This window comes from Chenopodium album, chromosome 14 (genome assembly GCF_948465745.1).
Source record: "Chenopodium album chromosome 14, dcCheAlbu1.1, whole genome shotgun sequence".
In the NCBI taxonomy this organism is placed as follows: Eukaryota; Viridiplantae; Streptophyta; class Magnoliopsida; order Caryophyllales; family Amaranthaceae; genus Chenopodium; species Chenopodium album.
In genome coordinates, this window is record NC_137847.1 from 52,941,546 (window position 1) to 52,968,920 (window position 27,375).

The window sequence follows — 27,375 nt, forward strand, 5'->3', positions numbered from 1 at the left end:
TGATATGAAGTTTTATTATCTGGTCTGGTCTGATCTAATTTAAAATTTTGACTAAATTTTAACCGCATTTTAATACTAATCTATAAAGAAAAACATCATCAAATTGAATCCTGTTAGATTTTCTCATTATAACTTTTCAAATATGTAATTTTTATAATTTTTTTAATACGCAATTAACATTGTTTAACAAAAAGTAAATGATAATCAAAAGTTTTGATCTGATCTGAATTTATTAAGGAATAAGTAATAAGTATCTTAAATAAGTTGAAGAGAACAAGTCCTGAGGAATCGGTCCAGCCTTTGGTCCTTGAAAAACCCTAATTATGAGTTTTAAGTCCTACCAAATCCTAAAAACTTCTAGTTTACCTAGTTTTACTTTTCCTTTTACGGGTATCATTTTACATACACCACTATATTACAGGATCTATAAAAGGACGATGTAAAATTATCAATAATATGATTAAACTGTAGTGAAATTATATATACATTGTGAACTTGCTCCTCTCTTGCACCAAAATAAAAAATTATTGATATGCACCTAGAGAATTTTAGTTAACATATTCCTAATCTCAACTAATAAATCCAATAAAACAGTGAGCAAAACATGATAGTAGTAGCTTCACGCGCCAAATAAGGCGCTTGAGTATCACTAATTATTTAACTCACATCCTATTCATCCATTTCTACAATAATTCAATCACTCAATCACCACTTTCCCAATGTTATGTTTATTTCATTTTTCAATTTATAATACTACATCAGTTTCATATTATTTACAATAATTTAACATAAAATAGTGAAAAAATTGTTTAATCGTTGCAAATAATACGAAAATGAGGTAATACTTTAATTTTTATTTCATTTTTCAAACAATTCCGTTCCATTCTCTTTATACAAATCACATGAATCTAATTCTTCCTCTTTCTCTCTCTACCTCCATTTTAATTTCCCCTTTAACCTGAAATGCATCATAAATACATCCTAAATTCAAATGAAATGAAAATTATTGGGACCCACTACATAAAAATGTACTTCTAAAAAATCTCTATATATACTTGCTTCATCTTCAAACACAAACTTATGTTTTACTTACTACTACTACATTGAACTCTTTTCTCATCTTTTAGCTTTACCATATTATAATTTGTTTAATTTTTTGTCAATCATTCATTTAAATAGTGGTTATTAATGGCCAAAGGCCGGAGATTAACCTCGAGCCGAAGCGACCGGCTTCTTGGCACGGGGTCTTATAATAATTACTACGGTCACGGCCACGACCACGACCACGACCATGGTTACCAAGAAAACGGCACGGTTACCGATGTAACGGAATTCGGGGAGGAGGATGTTTGGTCGATGGTGACCGACACCTCGGAGAATCACCATCATCATAACCACATCCGCGAGTGGGACTCACGCGCCACCGTGGAGAGTGAGCGTAGGCGAATGGACGTGGGTGTCACGTGCCACCAGGATGAAAGGCACGTGGGGGGCTTGTCCCTGGCATTTGAGGACAAAGCGCCGCCGCCGTCAAGCCGCAGGATTTTGCACCAATACGGAGGTGCCACGGGTGCAAGTAGGGGCCCACGTGTGGATACCAGACACGTGGCCTCGTCAGCTCCAGTAAACGTTCCTGATTGGAGCAAAATCCTCCGAGTCAACTCGGCCGAGTCATGTGTCGACTCGGACGAGGATGACCCGATTGGTGACTCGGCGGTCGAACCGCCCCATGAATACTTGGCTCGGAGTAGGAAAATGAATGCATTTTCGGTTTTCGAAGGCGTGGGCCGGACCCTCAAGGGCCGTGACATGACCCGGGTTCGCGACGCAATATGGAGCCAAACCGGGTTCGAAGGGTAATTATTAATGAAACACATAATAAATCAGTAAAAAAAAAATTATATATTATGGTGTAAAATTTTTTCCCTCCTTAAAAATTAGTTAGTTAAACCGAATATCGTTTAGAAAATATTTTTTGAACCGGGAGAAGGTAATGAAAATGAATCGACTCGGTTTCGAGTCGACTCAGTGAGTTAACGAGTCCGAGTTTATATGCCTAAAGCCTAAAATACTCTCCCTAAACTTTCTGTCTTTATTTTGCTATTTTAGCTGGGATTTGGCAATTGTTTAGTATTTGTCAATTTTAATTTTTACTCCTAGTAATTTTGACAGAAGGAAATTGTAATTTAGTAGTAGTAGAACTTTTGAGGCAAATAATTGTAGAGTGAAAGTTTTTTGGCACAGTTTTTTTGACTTATATTATGTCTTTTGTGTAAATTTCACAATAACAATGAGTGCCACTATTTTAATTATTTGATACTCTAATTAATGACGAGGTTAGGCTTATCCGTTATTACATGGTAATTCAGAAAATGTTTGGTTGATCCGGAAAATTTTAATCCTTATGCATTTACAGGCCAGGTTATTAATCTTTAGAGTCAATGTATTATTGTTTGTTCGCTAATTATTGATCTCAATTTTACATTGAATAGGTGCATGATGAGCTTGAAATGCATTGGTTATGGTGATTGATGTGGATTGAGGATGACATAATCACATATTAGGTGACACTAATGATGTTAGTATTAGTGCTAGTGTAATAAAATTGCAATTTTAAAACAAAATGCTACTATGATTTAAGGTAAGGCCGATGTGGACTACTAGTGCATTTTAGTCCCTTGAAACTAAGCTAATTCAATGGACAAAGAAAGATGCATATAAATACAATAAAATATCTTGTGAGTCCAACTATTTTTAGTAATTGAAACTTAAGTTTGTTTTGTTAGAGAGATAATTTTCTTACTAATAATTATATGATGAAGGTCGAGTTGATGTGATAGAGAGAACACTTGATATAACTTTTGATTTGAAAAAAAAATATATTTAGAGCCAGTAAAAAATAAACAAAAAGAGTATTTAAGGACAGAATTAGCATAAGTTTATTATCGATTTATGAAAATATTCCGATTGTGAAAAAGTTAAGGTAAAATGAGGGTCAAAACAGATCATATTTCTTAACGAATTTGTATATAAAAATGCCTGTTTTTTATAATCACGTCATTAAGTCATGAGTTCATACTAAATACCAAGCATTTCTAGTAATTTTATAGCATGGCTACCATAAGAATCAAAATACAAAAAGCTCCAACATCAAACTAGTCTAAAAGATAGTAGAAGAAACAAAAACCCAAATGAATACAAAAGCATTTCATTTCAAAAGGTAGACAAGGGGAATAATGATCAAAATAGACAACAATAATATTTTTTTCTCTTAGATTTTTTTTTAAAAATTTTATTTTTAAAAAATAATTTATTTGTGGGGGCCTTCAAGTTCAAGCTCAAGGGAGAATAGAGCCAATTGGCAACAATTTACCAAAGAGAATGGAGGTGGTTCATAGTTACGTCATGTTTGTTACTTATCAAAGAGAGTGAGAAAATAAGGGACCGTTTGGTTGCACAAGTTGACAAGGTCTTTGGGAAAAAAATAATGTTATTATGTACTTGTAAAAAATGACACATTTTTTGGTGGAGTTTGAGCTTTTCTTTCAAACTTTTTTAAGAAAATGACTTAAGTTGGTTTAAGTCACTTGCAATTTTTTCATATTATAATTCTCCCTAGGACCCCAAACAACATTATATATTTTTTATCTTTTGGTGATTTATTTTTGGTGCAATTATCTTTTGGTGATTTGGATATTAGATTAATTGAGGTGGTCCTTGTGTATTCACATTATCAATACTCCACTATACTTATAAATTAATAGGGGATATTCCTCTAATCTTTGACTTATGATAGAATACTAGTTTGACTACAATTGTTTGTAATAGTTGCTTTGCATCATGTTCTACTTCACTTTCTTGTACTCTTAAGGCATACCAAAGCAATTTCATAGGACATACTTTGTCCTTCAGATTGGGGTTTAAGGATATATTCTTTTGCGTAAATTTTGCTTATTTAAATTTGTTTGAGCTTGTTTTCTAATTCTTATTTTAAATTGTTTGAATATACTCTGTTTGTTATCATAATTTTCTTAAGTTGGAAATTGAGTAATACTAGGCCATCTAAACTTGTTTTAATTTTGTTTGGTAAGTTACATTATAAATTTATAATGGCTAAAAACTAGATCATACCAAATAAAATTGAGGGATTTTAATCCAATAATATATTTTAGTAATAAATTAATTTAAAATCATATGTATTCCTATTTAAAAGTAAAGATATACAAGCATATTAAACTTTGGTATGTTTATTCAATTTTGACATCTGATTGTTAGTTATTAAAATACTTGAATATGAAATGCAACCTACATTTTTGTGGAAAGAAAAAACATATAGATTGTTTTTACAGAAATTAAAAGACAATGCAAATCTCAAACTAGGTTGAGCCTAAAACAGTTGGTCTTGTATACTATATGCATGTTGCAACTATTTGATTATTCAACAATGATACGACACAAGTTTCAAATGTTCATTGTTGCAAGCTACTCTAAGCACATTATGTATGTATTTTGAACTTTTGAAGGGGACAAATCAGAGATTATCAATTAGATACTTCTTTCATATATTATTGTGATTAGAGCTCACCTCAATTATGATGAATGTACAAAGTTGTGTAGTTACGGAGTAACACTTATCAAGTTACCAAACAATCACACGATTCACACCAAGATATATATATATATATATATATATATATATATATATATATATATATATATATATATATATATATATATATATATATATATATATATATATATATATATATATATATATATATATATATATATATATATATATATATATTTTTTTTTTTAAAAAAAAAAAAAAAAAAAAAAAAAGGAGAGAAAGAACAACCCGTTAATGTTACTGTTACGCTAGCATCCTACAACTATAGTTCCTACTTTCTACCCATGAAAATTAGTGTATGATTGAATGTGTGATGCCATTGAGATTTCAACCTCTAATCAGATGTCATGTCAAATTATTATAAAAAGATGTTGACATGCATAGAATAGCCTTACAATAATCAATGTTGAGCCCAAATAAATCTAACAATAAGCTAGAACCCATACCTAGCTAAGGTAGAAAAGACCTACGAGTAGTATTTTTACCAATCTTCAAAATTAAATACGCAGTATATTTTTTTTTAATTCAATTTATTCATAAATAAAAGTCATATGATATATACAATGAGATTTATATCTAACAAATACATGATCGTTGAATCAAATAAAAACATCATCTTTATAAAGCTATGATCGTTATTGCAAATTATATACTTTTCGTATCCGCTTTTATATTGTTGTAATTTACAGTCTTTTTTGATGAGGGGGTCTATCGTTATAAATGTGAATTAAAGAAAATTTGTTAAAATAATTCAAGCTATATCTAGCCTGAAACCATGTTTGCTTATCTTGCCGTTAATATCAGTTTAAACTATATTTTATTTCAAAAATCGAAATTGGCACCATTAGTAATAAACAATTTTATAATTTTATGGAGTATGGTTGAACTTTTAAACTAGTCACAATAACCTATATTACTTTGTGCAGGTTAGGAATCAAAGTACTCATCCTTTATGCATAAATGCATGTCATATTGTCAATCACTCAATTTTATTACTAAGAACAAACAAAAGCTCAAGTCCCAAACTTCTTGTTACAATTTTGATACGCACGAGTAATATAACAGATTTTAGAATTTTTAAAGTTAGTACCTTTTGTGTCTTTCACTCGATATCACCCAATTGGAACAATGAACTTTTATCTTTAATTTGTTTTTCTTCGCGTGAAAAATATTGCTAATTGACTTTAAGCTTTCCTATTCATCAATTGCAATTTTAATCAAACTCAATGATATGGCAGGAAATTTACAATCAGCGTGCTTTAAGTATTCTTTCTCAATGAGGTTAAACGGATTTGTACCCGTTGGACTTGGACGTGATGGTCGAAATCGACCATTTGCAGCGACCAAGGACCAGACCGGAAATATTCACTTCCAAATCTCGTGTTTCATGTCAGGCTTGAGTTTTGACTAGTTTCGTGTTGATTTTAAACTTACAAAAAATAAGAACTCGGTTAGAATTAATTCGATGTAATATATGTTATACCTAATTGTGCACGTACACTCTCTATATAACTACCAAGGACATATATTGATATATATATATACTCCGTACCAAATAAAACTTGACTCACTTATTAATAAATTTATTATCTAAAATCTTAAAGGTATGACTGGGTAAAGATATCCGTGGAAGTAAATGCATTATAAGTGATACTAATAAAATTGATTTATGTGGTTATTAATCACATTTTTAATTGCACTTATTCTATCAGGACAAGGATTGAAAAAGATATTATTAGTCTACATACTCGTACTACACTAGACATTAATCATTAGGTCACGCTATTTAATAAATCACCGTAATTAAATACAATAATTGCTAGTTTAGGACCATTTCTTAGTTCTAGAATATGGATTACGACTACGTCGTTGTTATTGTTATATGATACAAGTATAATTTTATTATTTTTACAAAAAATATCATACATGTATCCCGTCCACCTAATTATTAAAGAGAAATCATTTGATTTAAGAGATTGGAGATTCAAATAAAATTGTAAATGTGATCGTCACTATTAGTCAAATAATTATGTACAATCCGATCCCACCAATTTAAGTCGCTCTATATACATTATAGGCATACATTATTACAACCTTTTTCTTTTCACTAACTAGTCTCATATATTGATTTAGATATGTCAAAAATCGTCGTCCTAAAGGGTTGATTATCTTGTACTTGTATCTTTTAAGTTTAATTGATCGTGTAGTTTCAAAAAAAGGAAGAGGCCGCTAGGGATTCACAATCATATAGTATAAGATGAGTGGATCCCTTCTCGCTTTGATAGTTCACATCTTTAAAAATCAAGGGTCGGATAAGAATTGAACTCTCTATTAACTTTCAGTTGTGTATACATAGTTACAATGGAACACCCCAAACAATTTGATTGGAGCATCTAGTTGTTCATATAATACGTATAAGTTGTACTATGGTAGGCTAGTTGTTGGACCATGATCTTGAATCTCCTGAGAAAATAGGGCAAAGCTAAAAAATGTAATCAATCAAAGTGTTTTGGGAGGCAAAAATTTGTTGCCATTGAAAGTGGGTGATGCCATAATTCCTCTTTTGATGGACTAAGTACACCCACTTGATTATGTCCTTTGTAATATTTTTTTTTTCCTAGGACCACAATCAAGGTAGTAGATTAGGGACTAGACTATTTAGTAAAAAGTTTTATCAGACAAACTTCAATCATTTTGTTTCCTAATGATTTCATATCATACATTATACAAAGTATGGAGTATTAAAATTGAACATTGATTTTCTTATTCTCTAAATTGATTTGCGCATCTCTTTTATGCATGGAGGCAAGGCAAAGACATGATTGGCAAGAGTTTCACCTTTCACCTTTACTGTGAGATTACGAGTTTGATTGATTCTTATTAGCTACAGATTTTGAGGGTTGAGACTCTCTTACCTTATGACTCTAAGAGCACAGTCCAACGGATCATATAAGAGTCTTTTTACTTACAAAAAAAGGAAAAGAACTTCTTAATGTAGTACATTATGTTTCCTTCGTTTCGCAAAAATGGTAACATTTTGACTAAAAATAATGTGGGAGTTTTTTTTAAAAGAAAATGTAAGAGCTTTTTTGTTGTTGCATATTTTATAAAACGGAGAAAGTATTAAAATTAAGAAAAAAACAAAAAAAAAACTCGTATAACTCATTTGTTATTCATCACAGACTCACAGTCCAATTTGTGCTTTTATTAAAGCCCAATAAGGAAAACTTGGCTTCATGTGGACTATTTGATATTGATGGGCTATTAACTATTGTGAAGTCCATTGGTGTCACATAAATTACTACAATTTGTTTTGGATTGATTCAATGGCCAACTAAAGAACCCTAACACGTCCAACTTTACTTCACTTTTAATAACACCGCATAATTTCAACCTAATTTTATAAAATTATACTCGTACCATTTTAGAAAATGTATTTAATATTTATATACTATCCTAAAGACCATAGCGCATACATCATAAATTTATAACCGTGATATAGCTCAAGTGGTTAGAGCTTCCCTTTTAATTTCAAGAGATTCTAGAATTGATTCTCACTCCCGCTCTTTGTGGCTCTCTAAACACCAAAAAAAGTAATTCATAACCGTGTTTTTTTTCCCCTTCCCTTTCTTGTGTTATAAGTCCTCGACCTCAACAAGTGCAGCATGTAACAGATTCCTCTGAAGCTCTCAAAGTTGATCGATACGCATTTGAGGAAAATAAGGCATAAATAAAATGAAGAATGGTTGGTGGTTAAACTTTTCACATAAACTCATTTCCACAATTAGCAAAATGCCCTAAGATCCCAAATTTTTACATCTTCATATTCCTTGTACAATTATTAGTTAACTTTGTACTAGTAGTACATTTCGGCAGCCCGAATATTGAGTAGAATCAACAACATTTTTTCTACAAACAGGACATGATGTACTTCGTACTAGCCATTCGTCTATACACATCATATGAAACAAATGTTGACAATTTGGTAGCTTTCGCGCTCTTTCGCCTTCCTCAAGATCCTATATTCGGGATAAAACAAGGACAAGAATGAGTGAAATACAAAAAATTTCTAATTATTAACAAAATCACAATCTTTAATTTCGTTCCTAATAAACAACAATAAACCATTGTTTCTAGAAGAATAATCAATTCAGGTAAACGAGTCGTATTCATGTTATTGGTATCGTATTAGTTATATAGTTGCACAAGGTCTTTAAAGACTATAACTTTATAATTTACATGATGATTAGTGCTTCTTATTTAAATTGTTAATTGTTTAAGCAAATTCGAAACTTAGATCGTTGTATTATTGAATGATGTTGTGTCAGTTTTTGTCAGCTCTACTTATTAAAGGAAATTACTTCATAAATAATACCGTATTATGCATTAATAATGACATAGATAAGCAATAATTATTACCTGTAAACAAATTGTGCAACAAACATCATTATGTGAAATTGGAAGAGAAGAATTCGATGAATTGCTATGGAAATTGATTACAGGGAGCTTCTTGATCTGCTCAGGTAACAACCCTCGAATTTCGACGATGTTATATAAATCTGATCCTTCTTCATTCCCAAATCCCTCGTTCATACTTGTCTGGATTAAAGTAAATTCATTAGCGAGCCAAATTAAAACCATTATGTATGTATTTGTTCTTAAAAATAGACATGATTATTATTATCTATGTTACTCAGACTCTTCATTTTATGTAATTAAGCTTACTTGCCACTGGTACGCCTTAAGAACTGCAGGGCTGACCAATTCCCTAAAGGCCTTGCCATTAAATATGCATCCAAAAAGAGCAACCTGATTGTAACAAAATTAGTTTAAAAAATAAATTAAATTAGGTAATTAATTTTACACATTAAAGCAGCAATTTACAGATTTTAATTCTTAACTAGTGTGTGTCCCGGGCGATGCCCCGAATTGCTAGTTTGTACTTCAATTTGATAATTATGTTCAAGTGTTGTATAGCTAGTGTGTGATTTGGGCGTTGTCGTTATGGTTTTTTTTTTTTATTTTTTACATATGTATATATTTTCTCATTTTGTGAAAAATAATCAAATCAAATAACCTTAAAGGAATATATAATGTTAAATATGTGAAATTTAAAACACTAATAAAAGTTGATTGAGATGGTAAGTGTGTAGCATTTATTTGTTTGAGGTTGAGGGTTCGAATCTAGATAAAACCATATTTTATTAATTTTATTAAATGAAGTCGCAAGCTTATGTGTCGCTGACGTGGCATTGTGACATGTTGTCATATACGTTGAAGAGTGCCACGTAGCACCGTTCCTTTAAAATAAACGCCTTTTAATATATTGTATAGATATGTTAATTTGGTAAGGTTATTCTGATATGAAAAGCCTCGCCTTAATTTTCATCCTCTAAACTATACCTACTTTTGGGGCCCAATAAAATTCAAGAAAAATATCATAGGATTGTCCTACATCCTATTATGGGCAAGTAATTTAATATTTTTTGTATAAGAGGAAAATTCAAGTTTATACGATAAAGCTATTAAATAAAAAAAAAGAAAAAAAAAAGATGGGTCCAGCTTTTATGAGTTTTATCCTTACTAAATTGAAATCTATGATCTAGATTCGCCAATTCGATGCATCTATGATACACCTTACACTCATAAGGATGGTTGATGTACATATCTCTAATAGACGTGACCATTTTGAGTAACACTATGAAGAGATATTTTGTTGAGATCTTGAGAAGATATTTTGTTGAGAATTAAAAGGGAAAATTATTAACATGAGGTTACTTTCTCATAATTCCATGTTAAAAAAGAAAGACAGAAAAAAAAAACCTTATTTTATAAGTTCATTTTACCAAAGAATTGAATTTATGTTGTCCAATTTCTTAATCAATTATGTGCGTTAAATTAATAGCTACATATCTTATTAAACTTTTTGTTGTTTACATGTCCGAATCTATAATCATGGTAAGTACATTATATATAATGTGATGAACAAGTTGCTTACATGATGTGTAGGGTTTAACTGGTCTATAAAAATCAATGCACAACTATATGGTCCATTGTATTAAAGCAAAATTATACGAATTGACTTGATCATATGGACCTCATCTCTAGGAAAACAATATGACATGAATTTTTTTTCCATGTACTATGGATTTTGTCATAGAAATGTCCCTCTTTTGTGAACCCACTTTTTTCAAAGCATCAACAACGTCGTGATTGAACAGTAAACCTTACTCCAATTAAGCTAGTTGATTATCCGTGTAATATAATTAGTGATGCATACCTTGAACGGAAAATGACCATTGAGGAGTGAATCAAGCAACTCAAGGGCAACAATGGCACCGGACATGACCCCAATTGCGGCACCTCTACATAACCCTGACTCGGTTGTTTGCCCTTTTATGGCTCCTGCAATGCCTCCTATCATCACCCCTCCTGCCAAAATATTCCCAAAGTATAAATTATAACATAAGAATAAATGAAAAAAAAAAAAAACTACTCCGTAACAATTATTGTATGATCATAATTTTTGTTTTTGTATTGGTACATTTCACATCAAAAATAATGCATGTTCAAAATTAGTCTCTTTCGAATTTACTAATGCTTAAGTATTAAGAAAGAGAAATTATGAGACTATGTAACTCAAACTCGACTATATACATGTGACCCCTCATCTAATACGTACCCATCAAAGATGTTCAAAGGGTCACCAACATGGGGTTTAATAAAATACAAAATATATCTATATATATTTAATTAGTAAAAGTGGAATTTTAATACATCCTTAAACACAAATATATGTAAGAAACTGAGAATTAATATCATTTAAATAAGATAATAATTAACAAACTTACCAAATGCAAATATGATGGTGGCAATGGCCAAAGCAACATTCTTCAACAAATTGAAAGCAAATTGATGAAACCTAAATTCTCTAATATGAATACATTCCAACAAATGAACAACCTTTCTACAAAGATAATTAAATTGTAATGAACAATTAGAACTTATTCTATGAACATCCATTATAATTGAGAATTTTAATTTGAAGTAAAAATATCTTGGAAATTTATGGGAAAAAAAGGGCTTGGAGAAGTGTGAAATTGAGGGAGAATGAGTAATATTGAAAAGAGAACTAAAAGAGCAAGGTTTTAAATGGGGCTTGAAACTTAGAAAGCGCATTTAAGAGGGTGTGGACTACTTGCTCTTCCCTCTGCACATATATGCATGGATGGAAGAAGTGCAATTAATGTACTGGTGTAACCAAATAATTTTACCCACTTTAAAACACTGAAAATGATATATATGTTATATTCTTAAGGGTTGCATATAAAAAGTTAAAAATAATAACATTAATAAGAATTAATCATCAAGACGTGTGATTTATTTCGACATTCATCTCTTAAAGCCTTAGGAGTTAGGATTGCATATATCATAATTAAACAAAGTAGAGTACATGTTACAAAGTACATGAAATGTTTGTCAATTAATTACTTTAATTGGTTATACATGGAAATATTTGTCAATTAATTACTTAAATTGGTTTTACTTAAAGAATGTGTTTCATACTCTATCGAAACAAACCCAACCCGCAAAATGTATTACAGAGTACCATGCATGCTGGCAGAAAATTAGGGGAAAGCAAAACGCAGTGTTTGCATGCATATCAGTACATTAATAATGTGTTCTAGAATTTTATTTTGGATGCATTAGACATTTTTTTTTACGGACTCAATAATTTATTGTGGGACATTAAAAATTATATTACCTAGTCAAAAAAAAAAAAAAAAAAAACATACGGAGTATTATTCAAAGTAATCAACGATAATTATGAAACCGTTTTTTACAAGACTTTACCACGTGAATAATATAAGAGGAAAATATCTAACCTATAATTTAATACTCGTACGAAATTACGAAGTAGAAAGTTCATTGCTCCGTACAAGCATCCATGCTTCACACTTCACAGTGTACCATGGATAACTTCATGTACTAATTTATGACATTCACCGAACACAGCAATTCAGTAAACTACGTCACTAACCATGCACTAATTTTCAAAGATTGAATGTAAAAATAGGAGCAAGTAATGAAACTTAGATTTAATTGGATGGCCTAATTTGCGAGTGGATTAATTACCACAGTACAGTGTTATATTTATATTATTACGAGTAGTAAAAATTGTTATAACTATCTATGCCATTGTCAATCTTCCTTTATAAAATTAAAATTATTAAACATTTGGGATTAGTTTGTTTTTTCAAAAGTGTGAAATTAACATACCATTGATCTATATGTTCAATAATATACTTCTCCGTAACACATTAAATTATTTTTGTTTGAATTTAAATTTTGAAGTGACTTCGAGTTTGTGATTCCTAACCATCACGTTTTATTAAAACAACGAAAATTGAATGTTTAACATGTGATAATCTCTACTTAGTTAACTTCATCAAGATCGAACTATATAGGGTTTAACATTTACCATGGCCTGAAAATTCTCAAAACCATTTTTTAAAGGTTAAATGGGATACGACATTTTCTTATCATCTTATTTCTTACAAAAGGTCATTTTAGCACGTCTTTCTCATTTTGGTGCATGCTCTTGATATTTGATACTAATTTTTTTTCCTATCTATTAACAGGAGAGATCGCTCCAATTAATCTCCGTAATAAACAAATTACGTACATATATCAAGTAGCCTATTAGGATGAACCACTATTAACAGTAGCTGTTTTGAGGATAAACCAAGTAGCAATTTTATCGCAAAATTTACACTTTTATCCTTGTGATAATAAACAAACAAATATGTTTAATTTATCACGGTAATAAGCTTGGATTTTCTATTTAGTAAGAAGGATAGGTTAAGATTTTTTTTATAAGCTACACTAGACTAAATTTTCTCCCAAGGTCAAGATTTATTTATTTTTTTAAAAAAAACATCATCAGCTTGTACTCTCTAACAATATAATTGGAGTAAATATGGAGTACAACCTACATCCAATAATCTTGTTTGCATGTCTGTTTTGAGTAAGTAGTTCATAGGTAATAATGTTCTCATTAAATGAGGTAATATAACTAAAGAAAATTACACAATTTTTTGGTTGCATGCTTTAAAACCGGGTGCTACACTTCTCCTACTTCTGTTTCTGTGGGTTTTTATTAATTAGGAAATTTTATGGTTTTAAAAAATGCAATTGGAACTTAAAAACTTATATCGATTTTATAACAGGGAAAAATGTTAAGCATAATTTATTAGTAATTTCGTTATTAGTCATGCATTCTTAGATCAATTTTTTTTTCTTCTCTAAAAATTATTTATGTTGGCTGATAATTAATAAACTTTTAGAATATAATAGTATATTAGAATATGTATTAATCAAATACTTGGTATTTTATTACTCAAGTCTACAACTCGGCCTTAGGCCCTGTTCTCATACGTTTATTTTCATTTCACTTCAGTTCAGCTCAGTTCAGTTCAGTTCAGTTCAGTTTAGTTTATGTCTAATGATATTGCTAATGATATAAAGCCAAATTTCATTCTTTTAAGCTCTTATTACAACAACGACAATAATAATAATAATAATAATAATAATATTTAATAATAATAATAATAATAATATTTAATAATAACATTTAATAATAATAATAATATTTAATAATAACATTTAATAATAATAATAATAATATATACACATATGTATAATAATAAATAATCATAGATCACTAATCCGTAGTTAAAAATCACTAATTAATAAGTTCTGTTCAATTCAGTTCAGCTCAGTTTAGTTCAGCTGAGTTCAGTCAATGAAAACAGGCCCTTAGTGTAGCCAAAAAAATTAATAAAGTAGAGATATAAGTTAATTTAAAAATCAATATCACCAATCAACACCTTCGTTTTCCATGTATTTCTATGTTAATTAGTACCAATCTTACAAATCACATTAACAATTAATGCAAAACTACGGATCAGACTAGGGCAGTATATATTATTACCCATAGAACAACTAAGCAAACAATGCAAGAAATGATATTTTATTTAGCTGACATGCATCGAATTGAAACAAAGAATTATGGTCCTAGCTAGCTGTCTCAATGCATGATAAGAAACCAAATTCAGTGATCGTGTGTGATGGCTGTCTATGAAACAATGAGCTATTTCGCTATACCATGTTTGAAAGCTCATTAAATAAATAGAAAATGCCCATTCCCTCTATTTCTCCATTCCTTCATTTAATTTATGAGTGATTTTATTTAATTTTCTTATCTTAGTTATCTACAATGCAATTTGCTACGAATATGTAATAAAGAATGAAGCTAATAATGCTATAAAGTGTAAAAAAAGACGTACGATATAATAATTTCTGCGCTTGTACTATATTGAGTCAGTAGTGCATGTATTGCATTTGCTCATCATGAAGCTAGCAATAAATTGTTAAAGTATTTATCAATTTTTTTATAAAAAGAAAAAATGTTTAGATACAATCATGGATAAAGTACAAGGCATGGAGGTACAAAATTAAAGGGTAAATTCGAAAATACAATGAATAAATTTAAAAAAGTTAGGGTATAATGGTCTTTACATACTATTCAGAAATAGAAACATGAATAACATTTTAGATCTCCAAAATAGGAAAACAGGAATTATATTATGGGACTGAGGGAGTATAATGAAAGAGAAAGAAAATACTACTTCCGTTTCATAAAATCTGCAACAAAGAGGGATTCACATTTTCCAATGCAAAATTTGATAAAAATGTATTAGCAAAAGTAAGAGCAACTTCAATGGTTATAGCTAGGGACTTGCTTGCAATTTTCAAAATTTTCTAGCTACTTTGCTTGGCCAAGCAAATTAGCTTGTTTAAGCTAATTTGCTTGAGAAAAAAGTTTCCAAAATTTTAGGAGATTAACATATTAAAATAATTAAATTTATAGTTGATTGAGAAAATCAAGTTTATTTAGAAAATCAAGTTTATTTAATTAACAAGTTAGTAGCTAACCATTGGAGTACAAAATAGCTACAAAGAGAATTAGCTAAAAATCATATGTGGCATGGGAAGCTAATTTAACGATTAGCTTAACATTGAAGATGCTCTAAGGGTAGGTGATTAATATTTGATGAGAGAGAAAGTGGGGACCAAAAACAAACCCCACATGCAAACTGCCATAATTTTTACAGTTTTGGAGGGAGAATTTTCGTTGGAAAATTTAATTTGGCCTCCAAATTTAAAATTTTCAACTTTTCCCAAAATTCAAATGTTGGCTCCAACTTTTTTGTTTCAACCTAGGTTATAAATACAGCACTTAATACACCACCATTCTAGTTCAAAAAATGTACAGAGCTTCATTAAATACAACCTTCAAAATGAAACATCTACCATCTTAATTTAATTAAGTCAGCACTTCAAGCTTCCAAAAAGTCAAGGCTTCAAGCATCATCTTCTACAGCATATGTTAGTGGTGGGTTACTTCCTCTATTACAGCAGCATCTGAAACAACAAAACAGAAACAAAAAAAAAAAAAAAAATGGAAGAAGGCTCTGGTGATGATTACTTCAACTTAGATCATATTTTAATGGAGGAAGATCTACTCCAACATGATGAAAATGCAAATCAGAATGAAGGCAACGGTCATCAACAAAGTGACAGAACACAACTTACTCTTGCTGAAAAACGAGGTATTGTTGATGAAATTCTAACACAACTTAGGGAGGACGACACAATGCAACGTGGGATGCAAAGTAAAATAGCAGCAAAATTTGGGGTCCACAGATCAACAGTTACCAGGTTATTCAATGATGTAATCAAGCAAAAACAAAGTGGGGAGCTGATTGATGTCAGGAATAAAAAACTGGGCAAAGTTGGTCCCAAATTCAAGCACTACTCCGAAGAATTTCTCCATTCATGCCCACTAAGGTTGAGAACCACAGAAAGAAGTTATGCAGGTTACTTAAAAATATCTCATGTAACAATACACAGGCCGAAGAAAAGGGGGCTGCTCAGAACTCATACTAGTTGTATCCATCCAAGGCTGACTGACAACCACAAGATAGAAAGACTAAGATGGGTGTTGGCACACCTCAGCCCTGCCACACTAACAGAGGATCCAATGTACAATGACATGGACCATGTCATTCACATCGATGAAAAGTGGTTCTACATGAACCCAGAGACAAGAAGGTTTTACCTTCTACCCAATGAGGAAAACCCCTATAGGTGTGAGCAGTCCAGAAGGTTTAAGGTTAAGGCCATGTTCATGGCCATGATAGGAAAGCCACAATACAACACAAATGGGGAAATGATCCATGATGACAAGTATGGAATTTTTGGGTTTGTTCATTGTTAGTTTAGATGAACTACTACGAGAGGGGGGGGGGGTGAATAGTAGTAGGTTCCAATCGCGGAACGAACTTAAGCGAAAATTAAAACAAAACGCAAAAGGAACTTAAAGTGCACATCAATTTTATGAGGAAACCATCCAGTGCCTAGCTGGAAGTAAAACCTCGGCCCTATAGGGACTTATGAACAAATTCCACTATAATAGGCAACTCTCCTAGTACAACCTATTACACAGACCTTTGCTTTACAAGTTCCTCCACGGACACTTGCTAATTGATAAGAACCTATCCTATCATACCTAAGACACACTCAGACACCTTTTTCGACCCAAGACACACTCAGGTTCCTTTTTCGACCTAACACACACTCAAGTTCCTTTTTCCCACTGTGCACCCCAAGACACACTTGAAGTGACTCACTACCACTCGAATTTTAGAGAATTCAAACTCTTACACTCAAACGTGAATTTAAGAGAATTCACAATCTCACCCCAAAACCAAATACAACACAAAGACTCACTCTAACACATAAATGGAAAGCTACACGTGAAACCCGAAACCAAAATGATAAAGCTTAAACCTTTGGCAAACTTACTCTTAAGCACTAAGTGGTTTTCACGCTTCAAACTCTCATTTTGCTTTGTTGAATTACTTCTATATTTATAGAGGTTCCTCAGCTCACAAAGTAAGGTTTTTGTAAATAAGATAAGTTAAACAGAAACCTGATCTTATCTCTTTAAAACCGAAACCAAAAACAGATTTAATTTCGCTTTATTTGAAAACCAAATTTTATCAAATTCGTTTTAGTTAAAAGATAGAATTTTATGAAAAAGATAAAATCGAGTTAAAACAGATTTTAAAGAATAAAATCAGATAAATTCTTTTTCATAAAACTTATAATTATCTTTTATGAATTGATTAGTTTGCCAAGCTGATTTCTAATAAGTTCCATGCATAACAACCATTAACATGTTTACATCAACCTACAAAACAAACTTATCTTTTATACAACTATAAGTTATGAAGTCCATCTTTTTCGGTTGATATCTCGATCTTTGCACGAATCCTTGGTTGTTGAGGCTTGCCCCAGCATTACACCGGAACCAGGTCGTTACACCCGTTTTGAAGTTCCTGTTAAGAAACTTCGGGAAGTTCCATTACTGGAACTCTTCTTCTGTCTTTACTTGTCCTCATGGATCTTCTAAAGTTCCTTTGTCTCAGTTCCTACTTCAGCTCCCAACGCTTACTAAACCTGCAAACATCACAACACTAGAAAATCCTTATTAGATGGAAGTTTGCTCAATTCTTAACATCATCATCAAAACCTCATAAGGGTCAACAATGTGTAATATATCTTTGGAAAACTCTTGAAGTCTATTTCAATGCAATTTGAATCACTCCATTATCATTTGTAGATTAAAAGTTATGATCAAAATAATGGACGTGACTTATTTTCATTAAGTCTTTCGTCAATGCTTTACTTCATTATAGTTCATTTTCGCCTCATAGATATGAGTTGAGATCCTTGAGCGAGATAGCTTCATACTCCATGATTATTATACTCAAAATTAGCCAACCATAATCCACTGCATCTAATTAAATCACCTGAAAATCATCAAAACACACGAACGGAGAGTATTAGAGCATAAATTAAGCAAATAATGTAAATATACATCTTAGGTAGACCTCTAAATCTATAAGCAATTGATTGAATTGACCGTAGATAAGCACCTTAAACGTGTACAAATTAAAATTAGGACTTATCAATAGATATGCTTTAAATTAATATCAAATTCATACACCATATACTTATAAAAACACTCAATAATAGAAAATTGTGAATCGCATGCATTGTCTAAGCATGTCATGTTCGAACTTAGAAGTACAAATTAAAATTCTCTACAAAAATTCTTTACGTGGACTCTATGAATACTATTCCGTATGAGCAAAAAGTTTTTAGTCTTATTATTGTAGTTGAGAATACAATTGCAATTCTTCTACTGTTTTATATTTGTAAGTTTGTCTTTTTATCCTAATACTAATATTTTGTTTTATGTTTTGTTATATCTACGGGCCTATTCCGATTTACTAAAAACAACTGAACTGAACTAAACTGATTGGGACAGATCAAACTGAAATGAATTGTTTATGAGAGAAGGAAATTAGTAACTGAACTGAACTGAACTTCTATTAAGCTGGACAGAACAGGCCCGTATATCACACAAGTTTAAAGCTAATTTTTTCAATGTATAGGCTAATATAAGCAAAACTTTTATTATGTAGTCGACTAGGGGTCTGTTCTCTTCAGCTTAATTTCAATTCAGTTCATTGAAAATTCAGATTAAAAACAACTGGATGGAAATTCAGATTCAAAGTTTATCCTTTTTCCATAAATTCATGAGATTTATTATTTGTATAAGATAAATTTTGAGAATTGAATTTTTTTTTTCAAAGTGAATTTATCCAGGAACTTGTCACATATATGTCTACATACCCTTGAAAATAATGTACAGTCTAATAAGTGCTAATTGTACTAACCTCCAAGAGTTTGCCAACGGTGACATTCCCGTTATGTTTATCACACCAAGATTGGGATAGATGTTTTATTCTTCTAATTGATCTTGTAATTGACAATGCCATATCAAGGAACTTCAGTTGCAATCAATTCAGCTTAATCATCCCAAGTTCCAGTCTCATGTTCTCAAAGCGTTCTCTGCTCAAAGGCTTAGTTAGAATATCAGTAATTTGATTATTAGTAGGACAAAATTCTAACTTAATATAGCCTTTTTCCACATTATCTTTTAGAAAATGATGTCTAATGTGGATATGCTTAACCTTAGAATGTTGAACTGGATCCTTTGATATGCAGATAGCACTAGTATTGTCACAATCAATTGGAACACATTCAAATTTTAAACCAAAATCACATATTTGTTGTTTTATCCACAGCATCTGTGAGCAACAAGCTGCAGCAGCTACATATTCAGCTTCTGCTGTGGACAAAGCAACTGTATTCTGTTTCTTGGAACCCCAAGAAACTAAGCATGATCCAAGAAATTGAGTCATACCTGATGTGCTCTTTCTATTCACTAGATCACCTGCATATTCAACATTTGTATATCCCACTAAATCAATTGATTCATTTCTTGGATAATAGAGGCATAAGTCATCAGTTCCTTTTAGATACCTAAGTATCCTTTTGACTACTTTAAGATGAGATTCCTTTGGATTGGCTTGGAACCTCGCACATAAGTCTACACTGAACGATATGTCAGGTCTACTAGCAGTTAAATATAATAAGGAACCTATCATACCTCGATACATCTTCTGATCTATACAAGTTCCAGCTGTGTCTTCATCCAGTCCGATGTTAGTTCTCATAGGTGTTCTCATAGACTTGGAACTTTCCATCTCATATTTCTTTATGAGTTCCTTCACATACTTTTGCTGGTGAATCATTATTCCTTTCTCAGTTTGTTTGATTTGCAAACCAAGAAAGAAAGTTCAGCTTACCCATCATGCTCATCTCGAACTCACCGCTCATAAGGTCAGCAAAATACTTCACCAAAAATTCGTTAGTTGCACCAAAAATAATATCATCTACATATATTTGTACAACTAAAATGTCAGTTCCTTTAGATTTCATAAACAATGTTTTGTCTATTTTTCCTCTTTTAAAATCATTATCTAATAGGAACTTGGACAACCTCTCATACCATGCCCTTGGTGCTTGTTTCAGCCCATAGAGAGCTTTATCAAGTTTATAGACATGATTTGAGAATTCTGGATCTTCAAATCCAGGAGGTTGTTCCACATAGACGTCCTCTTTTAATAAACCATTTAAGAATGCACATTTGACGTCCATCTGGAACAACTTAATATCCATAAAAGCTGCAAAAGCAATAAGAATGCGTATAGCTTCTAACCTGGCAACTGGTGCAAATGTCTCATCAAAGTCTATGCCTTCTTGTTGATTGTACCCCTTGACAACCAGCCTAGCCTTGTTTCTCACAATGATTCCATGTTCATCAAGCTTGTTTCTGTACACCCACTTTAGTCCAATGACCTTCTGGTGTTCCGGTCTAGGAACTAGGTGCCAGACTTTGTTTCTTTCGAATTCACTCAGTTCAGCTTGCATTGCCATTATCCAGTCTGCATCTTGTAAGGCTTCATCTTTCTGCATTGGAAGTTTCAGAAGTCATGTACAATCGATTCTTTCAGTTTGGAATACCATTAGTTTTAAGGAATAATATTACAGAAGTGATAGCTGGAGTAAGAGAAAGTTTCGAGTTTGATTTTATAAGGTACGACACTCAACGTAGAAAATATTACAGTTTCAAGTTTTCAATTTATCACAGAGAAGATGATTATAATAACATCACAAGATTTCTTTTTGGTGGTTGGCAACAATTTATGAGTGATCACGCTTTAATTGTGTTAGGGTTGGTGAGTGCACAACGAAAGCAAATTAAAGATGTAGATATTGATAAGATAAGTAGTAGCTTAGATATATCAATGGAAGATAAGCAGTAAAGAAATGGACACAATATTTAATGTGGGAAAAATTATCAAAAAGTCCACGAACGGCGAGCGCCGAATTAATCCACTATATGACAAATAGAAGAGTAAAAGAACCCTTTAAAGAGTGAGTATATATTACAAGAAAACTCTCACTACAAGAACTCACAATGGAGTAGTACAAAATAAGGAATAGTGGATTAGGGAGATTGTGTGTATGTAGAAACTCCGATCATGATAGATATCTTAGAGAACGGTATTTGTATTAGAGTCGATTTGGTTATATTTGTTAATATTGTATTTATCTTGTTAGGAGTTTTAGGCAAGTTAGGTATTCTATTGTATTGTGTATATATATGTATGTGGTGATTATCAATACAAAGTTTAAGCCATTTTCTCCAAGAATTCTTTACTTTAACAATTTGTAGGTAAATTCTCTTTAAACATAGAGGGACAATCATATAGCGTATGAGGGTATCAGAATATTGGAGGATGGTGTAGGTGGATACATGCACCCAAATGATGCCCAACACCTTATATTTATAGGTGATGTATGGAGGTGGAAGAAGTGTGTGGAATTTTCTATACACAAGCTCTTCAAATTGTTTAAATAAATTTAGAAGTATTAGCTAGTTCTAGATTCTTCCACCATTCTCTATCAATTTCTCAATACTTTTAGAGTATTCTAGAAACCTTGAGATGTAATAAGTTGGGCTATGGAATTTGGGCCACACTAACCCAACAAATCGAACATGATGTTGTGATTTTCCAGTGGTCGTCTTCACTGTTTCATCGACATCGACATGGAAGAAGACCTTTCGAGATGGAGTCTACAGGTAATCTGTTTCTTCAAATTTCCCAAAATTGCCACAAATTTTCGTGGATTGTTATTGGTGTTTAAGTATTTGGTATTTCTTGATTAACTTTCATGGAAGAATTTGGATTTTCTGTAATGGCGGTGTATCGTTGGGTTTTCTACTTTAACTCTTAATTTCAATACCTTTGATATAATTTTTAGTGGTTTGGTTAAATGGTTTGTCATGTGCTTTACAATTATTTACTTCCTCGTGAAATATGAGTTTTTGCAAAAGATTGCACAAGTTAATGATATGGTAACAAATGGTTTATGATGTGTTTAGGTTATGATTTTTTGCTTAAAGGGTAACAAAGGGTTTATGACGGCATTGATGGGTTTAGATATGATTTTTGGTTGTTTATTTGCTTAAATGGCAGCAAAGGGTTTCTGTTTGATTGTTTGCAAAAGATAGCAAATTATTTCATATCCTGTCGACCTCTTCCATAATTAAGAGTCCTAATTTATCTTCTTTTTTAAAGAAACCGAATCAAGGCATGCTTCCACAAGCGCGGGCAGCTGGCCCATTAGGTCAGCCATCTAATGAAGGGGGAGCAGGCCCATCAGGTCATCTGTCTAATGGAGGGGCATCAGGCACTGACACTGCTCGCAATTCAGGACAGAGGATTTTTACTCTTTATGCTTTGTATGATACACTCAAGGAGGAGACAACACAAGCATCTGCAAGAAGCAGAATCACAGTGGTTGTATCTGATCATGGGTCAAGGTCTTAACCCTGTAACATCTGTCAAAGCAGGGAATGTGGTAGCTAGACGAGGACTAGGCCAACATATCTTTAAATTTAGTTGAGAAATACTGTGTTTTGTGACTTTTTCTTTTTAGCTTGTTCAGTAGTCAGGACTGTAAATTGAGATACAGTGTTACTTGAGGTATGAAAAATGGGCATGTTTTTACTCCTTTTGTTCCTTGACTAGTGTTTTCAACAGGTTTTATTACATTGATATTTGAATCTAAAATCCTTAGTAATGAAATTTATTATTACTGAATATTGGCCTTTTATTTTAGATTGAGATACAATGTCAATCACTGAAAATATTTGCCATTTACTTTTTAAATGTTAGCTTCAATAAAACATGATATGACAAGAGTTTTACATAATGTAGACAGTAAGAATGACATAGCATGTTGTCAAAAGAAGAATATCATGGGAGAGGAAATTCTAAGACAACAACACAGTTTCAGCCCTTGAGAGACCATGAATTCTATGGGAAGTTGGGAATTGACAGACAAAACAACTTGACTGTTAGTCGACTATTCTGCTAAGAGTAATGTACTAGCTTCTAAAATAGAACACTGAATAACTTCAAGCTCTTGTCTTTTTTTGTCCGATGGAAGACCTGTTTGGCATTCCTCGAACTCTCCATGCAAAGAGTACATATTGCCATTATATTGATGTGGCAAGTGCACTGGACTATCTACGCAATGGTGGTGATGTTCCTATCATTCATTCCGATATAAAACCAAGCAGCTAGCATTCTCCTTAACGATGACATGGTTGCTCATGTTGGGGACTTTGGCTTAGCAAGGTTTCATTTTCATGTACCACAAAATAGTAGTAGCTCAATTGCAGGTAATTAAAGGAACAATTGGGTATGCAGATCGAAGATGCAATCGGAGAGTTGATAGTAACAAGGGATGTTCTCCTTAACGAACTACATATAATCCGTGCTATTCACCTATTAACCAAAACAAGCTAAAATGATAGTAGCTGCTAACATCGATCTACTTTACATGAATGAGAGCTTTATCCTGTTATTAACCAAAACAAGCTAAAATGATAGACTTAGTGATTTAATGTGACAAGAGGGATTATAGCTTATAGGTTCAAATTTCATCCACCCTTCTTCTTAAATTAAAGAATTGGACTCTAAACATTAGTTAGTTAAATCTTTTAGTTAAGTAGGAAATTGAAATTTGAAATTCTTTGTTTTACGCATGCCGGTAAGATACAATTATATTTGATCTTATTCTATATGTTTGCTACATAGAAACAAGGAACATATAAACATGCATGATTAGAATATTTAGATATATATGAGTAAATTTGGCTCGAGATCTACTTGAACAATATATAGGTTAGTTTCGGCTAGGTTGAACGCAATGAGTTTGATATAATATACTAATTAATATTTTGTTTTATGTTTTATTATGTGCGTGTATCACACGAGTTTAAAAGCTAATTTTTTTTAACGTATAGGCTAATATAAGCAAAACTTTTGACTATTCTAGTTGAGTAATCGACTTCCTTAAAAAAAAAAGTTGAGTAATCGACTGATAGCACAAGAGGTTTGAGATTTCAGAATTATACCAGTGCAGAAATTTTCAATTACTATTGCCAAAAAGAATGATCGATGCCTATATTAATTTTGGCTTTTGGGATAAAGTTGAGGATTTTTTGTAAATTACCACCCCAAAATGTATCATGTATTGAAATAACCACCCATTTTTTTTGAAATTAAAAATAACCACCCATATTTTACAAAACATGTAGGTTTTACCACCCGACCTATACTCCGACCAGTTTTCCGAGCATGGGCCCCATATAACGGCTGTTTTTTGATTTTTATAAAAGTTGTTTTTCGATTTATTTCCTCCCTTGTTTCACAAACTACTCCAAACATAAAATTCTTCATTTTTTCCACAAATTCTACCAATTTTTACTCCAAGTTTTGCAAATTGACAAGCGAATCATTTGAAGAACGTACTTAAATTTTTTTACACTAATTTGTACAGCAAGGTAATTGAAGAACACACTTAATTTTTATTTTTTTTAGTTATTTTGCAATGTTTAATGAAGTAGAATTCAAGTTATACGATATTTGTTGTTTGGAATGTGTTTTATTAGGAATTTAATGATGTAATCATTGTTTGATTCATTCAATTTGACTTGAATTGGAAATTCATAATGAAATTGTGGGTCGCATGCTCGGAAAACTGGCCGGAGTATAGATAGGGGTGGTAAAACCTACAGTTTTGTAAAATATGGGTGGTTATTTTTAATTTCAACAAAAATGGATGGTTATTTCAACACATGTTACATTTTATGGTGGTAATCTATAACCCTTAATAAAAATGGGAAGTTAGTAATAGTAAATTTTGGAGTTATTACATTAACACCCCTGAAATTAATGTATTGCCGAGATTACCCTTTGTGGCCTTATATTGCATTCTGTTTGACTCCTGTAAAGGAGAGTACAGCTGTTAGTGTTTTGTGTATGGTGTTTTGGCTGCCAGCTAAAGCCTTTTTTGCGATTATTGCATTATAGGAGTTGTTGTTGAGCTTTGATTTTGGTTTGGTTTGGGTTTTGTATTTTTGTGGCCGATGAGGCTCGGAAGGAAATTATGTTTGATTGCTGCTATGTCTGGGATTGGCTGGTATGGTTTCAATTTCTTTTTTGCATTATTGGCTTCGATTTGTAGACTTTGATTGCTTTTTGTTGGATTATGAGAGTGTATGTTGGTATTATTAGTTGGTTTGATTTTGGATTTGTTTGTTTTAGTTGCTGTATTGCCTTGCATGTTTAGTTTGTTGATTAGTTTTTGATTTGTAGGTTAGGAATGTACTTAATTTGGTTAAGTGCATGCTTAGGAAATAGATTGGATTTTTTTTGTGGTGTAGACTAATTACGTATTCCTTTGAGAAAACCTTCTGAGATGTTCTGTAACAGTAGTACTCTATGCAGTGCCTTTTCAAGAAACTTAAGACAGAACAAAGCCTTGGGAACTACTCAATTGTACTTCTAAGAAGAAAAAAAAAGACTTGGAGTCTAATTTGTTGTACTTGCAGTACTGATTTTAGGGTTGCCCTTGTGGGCATAGTCGGTTTAGTAGTCTACAAATAGAGAAAGATGTTGCTGGGGGTTTTCACATATTCGTTTCTGGATACTGGTGCTTTGAGATTGGTTTGCAAAGGTATTCTCTTAAGTGTAGTTACTTGGTTGAAAATGGTATTAGATTGTTCATTGTAACCAACATTATTATTTATTCCCTATCAATTTGAATACTAGTGCAATAATTTTTTGACAAATTGGACGTTTCTTGACAAATCGAATCTTAACATTACAGATTTTCGCCCCGTTGTTATGTGCTATTTTTCTTGTGTCATTGATTTACTTTCTAATCTTTGGATATCATTATTCAAATAATTGCAAAAGCACAGAAAAGCAACTCCCACACATCTTTATTAAATTAAATAGACTGGTTAAAAGATGATCTTTGAGGGGTGTCCTACATTTGAATTAGTTATTAATAGTTTATTTTACATGTTTTAAGTTGTGGTATTTTTGGATTACAGGTTTGGTGAAAGTGTTTTGTGGTTTGGTGTATTTAAAAGTCAGTGTGTTTTGTTTAGTGTGCAAGATATTTTGAGGTAATTCCTTAGACCTTGTTTTAAATTAGTGTTGCCTTCTAATGTCTTTAAAAAATCTTTGTTTCTGTTATTAGATAGTCTTTTTCTTATAGCTCTATTAAATAGACTGGTTAAAAGATGATCTTTGAAGCGTGTTTTACATTTGAAGTAGTTATTATTTGTTTATTTTACATGTTTTAAGTTGTGCCATGTTTTGGATTATAGGTTTGCTGAAAGTGTTTTGTGGTTTTGTGCATTTAAACGTCAGTGTGTTTTGTTTAGTGTGCAAGATCTTCTAAGGTAATTCCTTATGCTTTGTTTTAAATTAGTGTTAGCTTATGATGTGCAAGATCTTCTGAGGTAATTCCTTATGCTTTGTTTTAAATTAGTGTTAGCTTATGATGTCTTTAAAAATTGTTTGATTCCGTTATTAGATAGTCTTTTTATTATAGCTTTGTTCCATTGTTTGTTTTATGGTGTCCTGTTACTTGCAAGGTTTTTTGTTTTTTGTTGTCCATGAGTCTGATTACAGCAAAGTACATAGGCTTTAGAGATATTTCCTTTGTCTGATTAGGTTGCCCTTTTAGAAGAGTTCTGTTCCGAAATTCGTTAGTTCTGTAGATACGCTATGAAGGTGTTTTTTGGAAGAAACACAGTTTCCCTGGTCTGA

At 31.8% G+C, this 27,375-nt stretch overlaps 2 protein-coding genes and 1 pseudogene across 2 annotated transcripts; 2 read left to right on the forward strand and 1 right to left on the reverse strand.

Moving 5' to 3' along the window:
* The first annotated feature begins 1,101 nt into the window (after positions 1–1,101).
* LOC145579556 (protein S40-5 pseudogene) lies at positions 1,102–2,325 on the forward strand (annotated as a pseudogene).
* Positions 2,326–8,442: 6,117 nt separating this feature from the next.
* On the reverse strand, positions 8,443–11,747 carry LOC145579557 (NEP1-interacting protein-like 1). The gene is made up of 5 exons (XM_081636799.1): positions 11,482–11,747; positions 10,911–11,062; positions 9,356–9,439; positions 9,050–9,229; positions 8,443–8,649 (listed from the first exon to the last, which is right to left on the reverse strand). Exons 1-5 carry the CDS (start codon positions 11,651–11,653, stop codon positions 8,476–8,478), a joined length of 762 nt encoding a protein of 253 aa, XP_081492925.1. The 5' UTR covers positions 11,654–11,747; the 3' UTR covers positions 8,443–8,475.
* A 4,407-nt stretch (positions 11,748–16,154) lies between these two features.
* Positions 16,155–16,973, forward strand: LOC145578366 (uncharacterized). The gene has a single exon (XM_081635695.1). It carries the CDS (start codon positions 16,155–16,157, stop codon positions 16,971–16,973), a length of 819 nt encoding a protein of 272 aa, XP_081491821.1.
* The last annotated feature ends 10,402 nt before the right edge of the window (positions 16,974–27,375 follow it).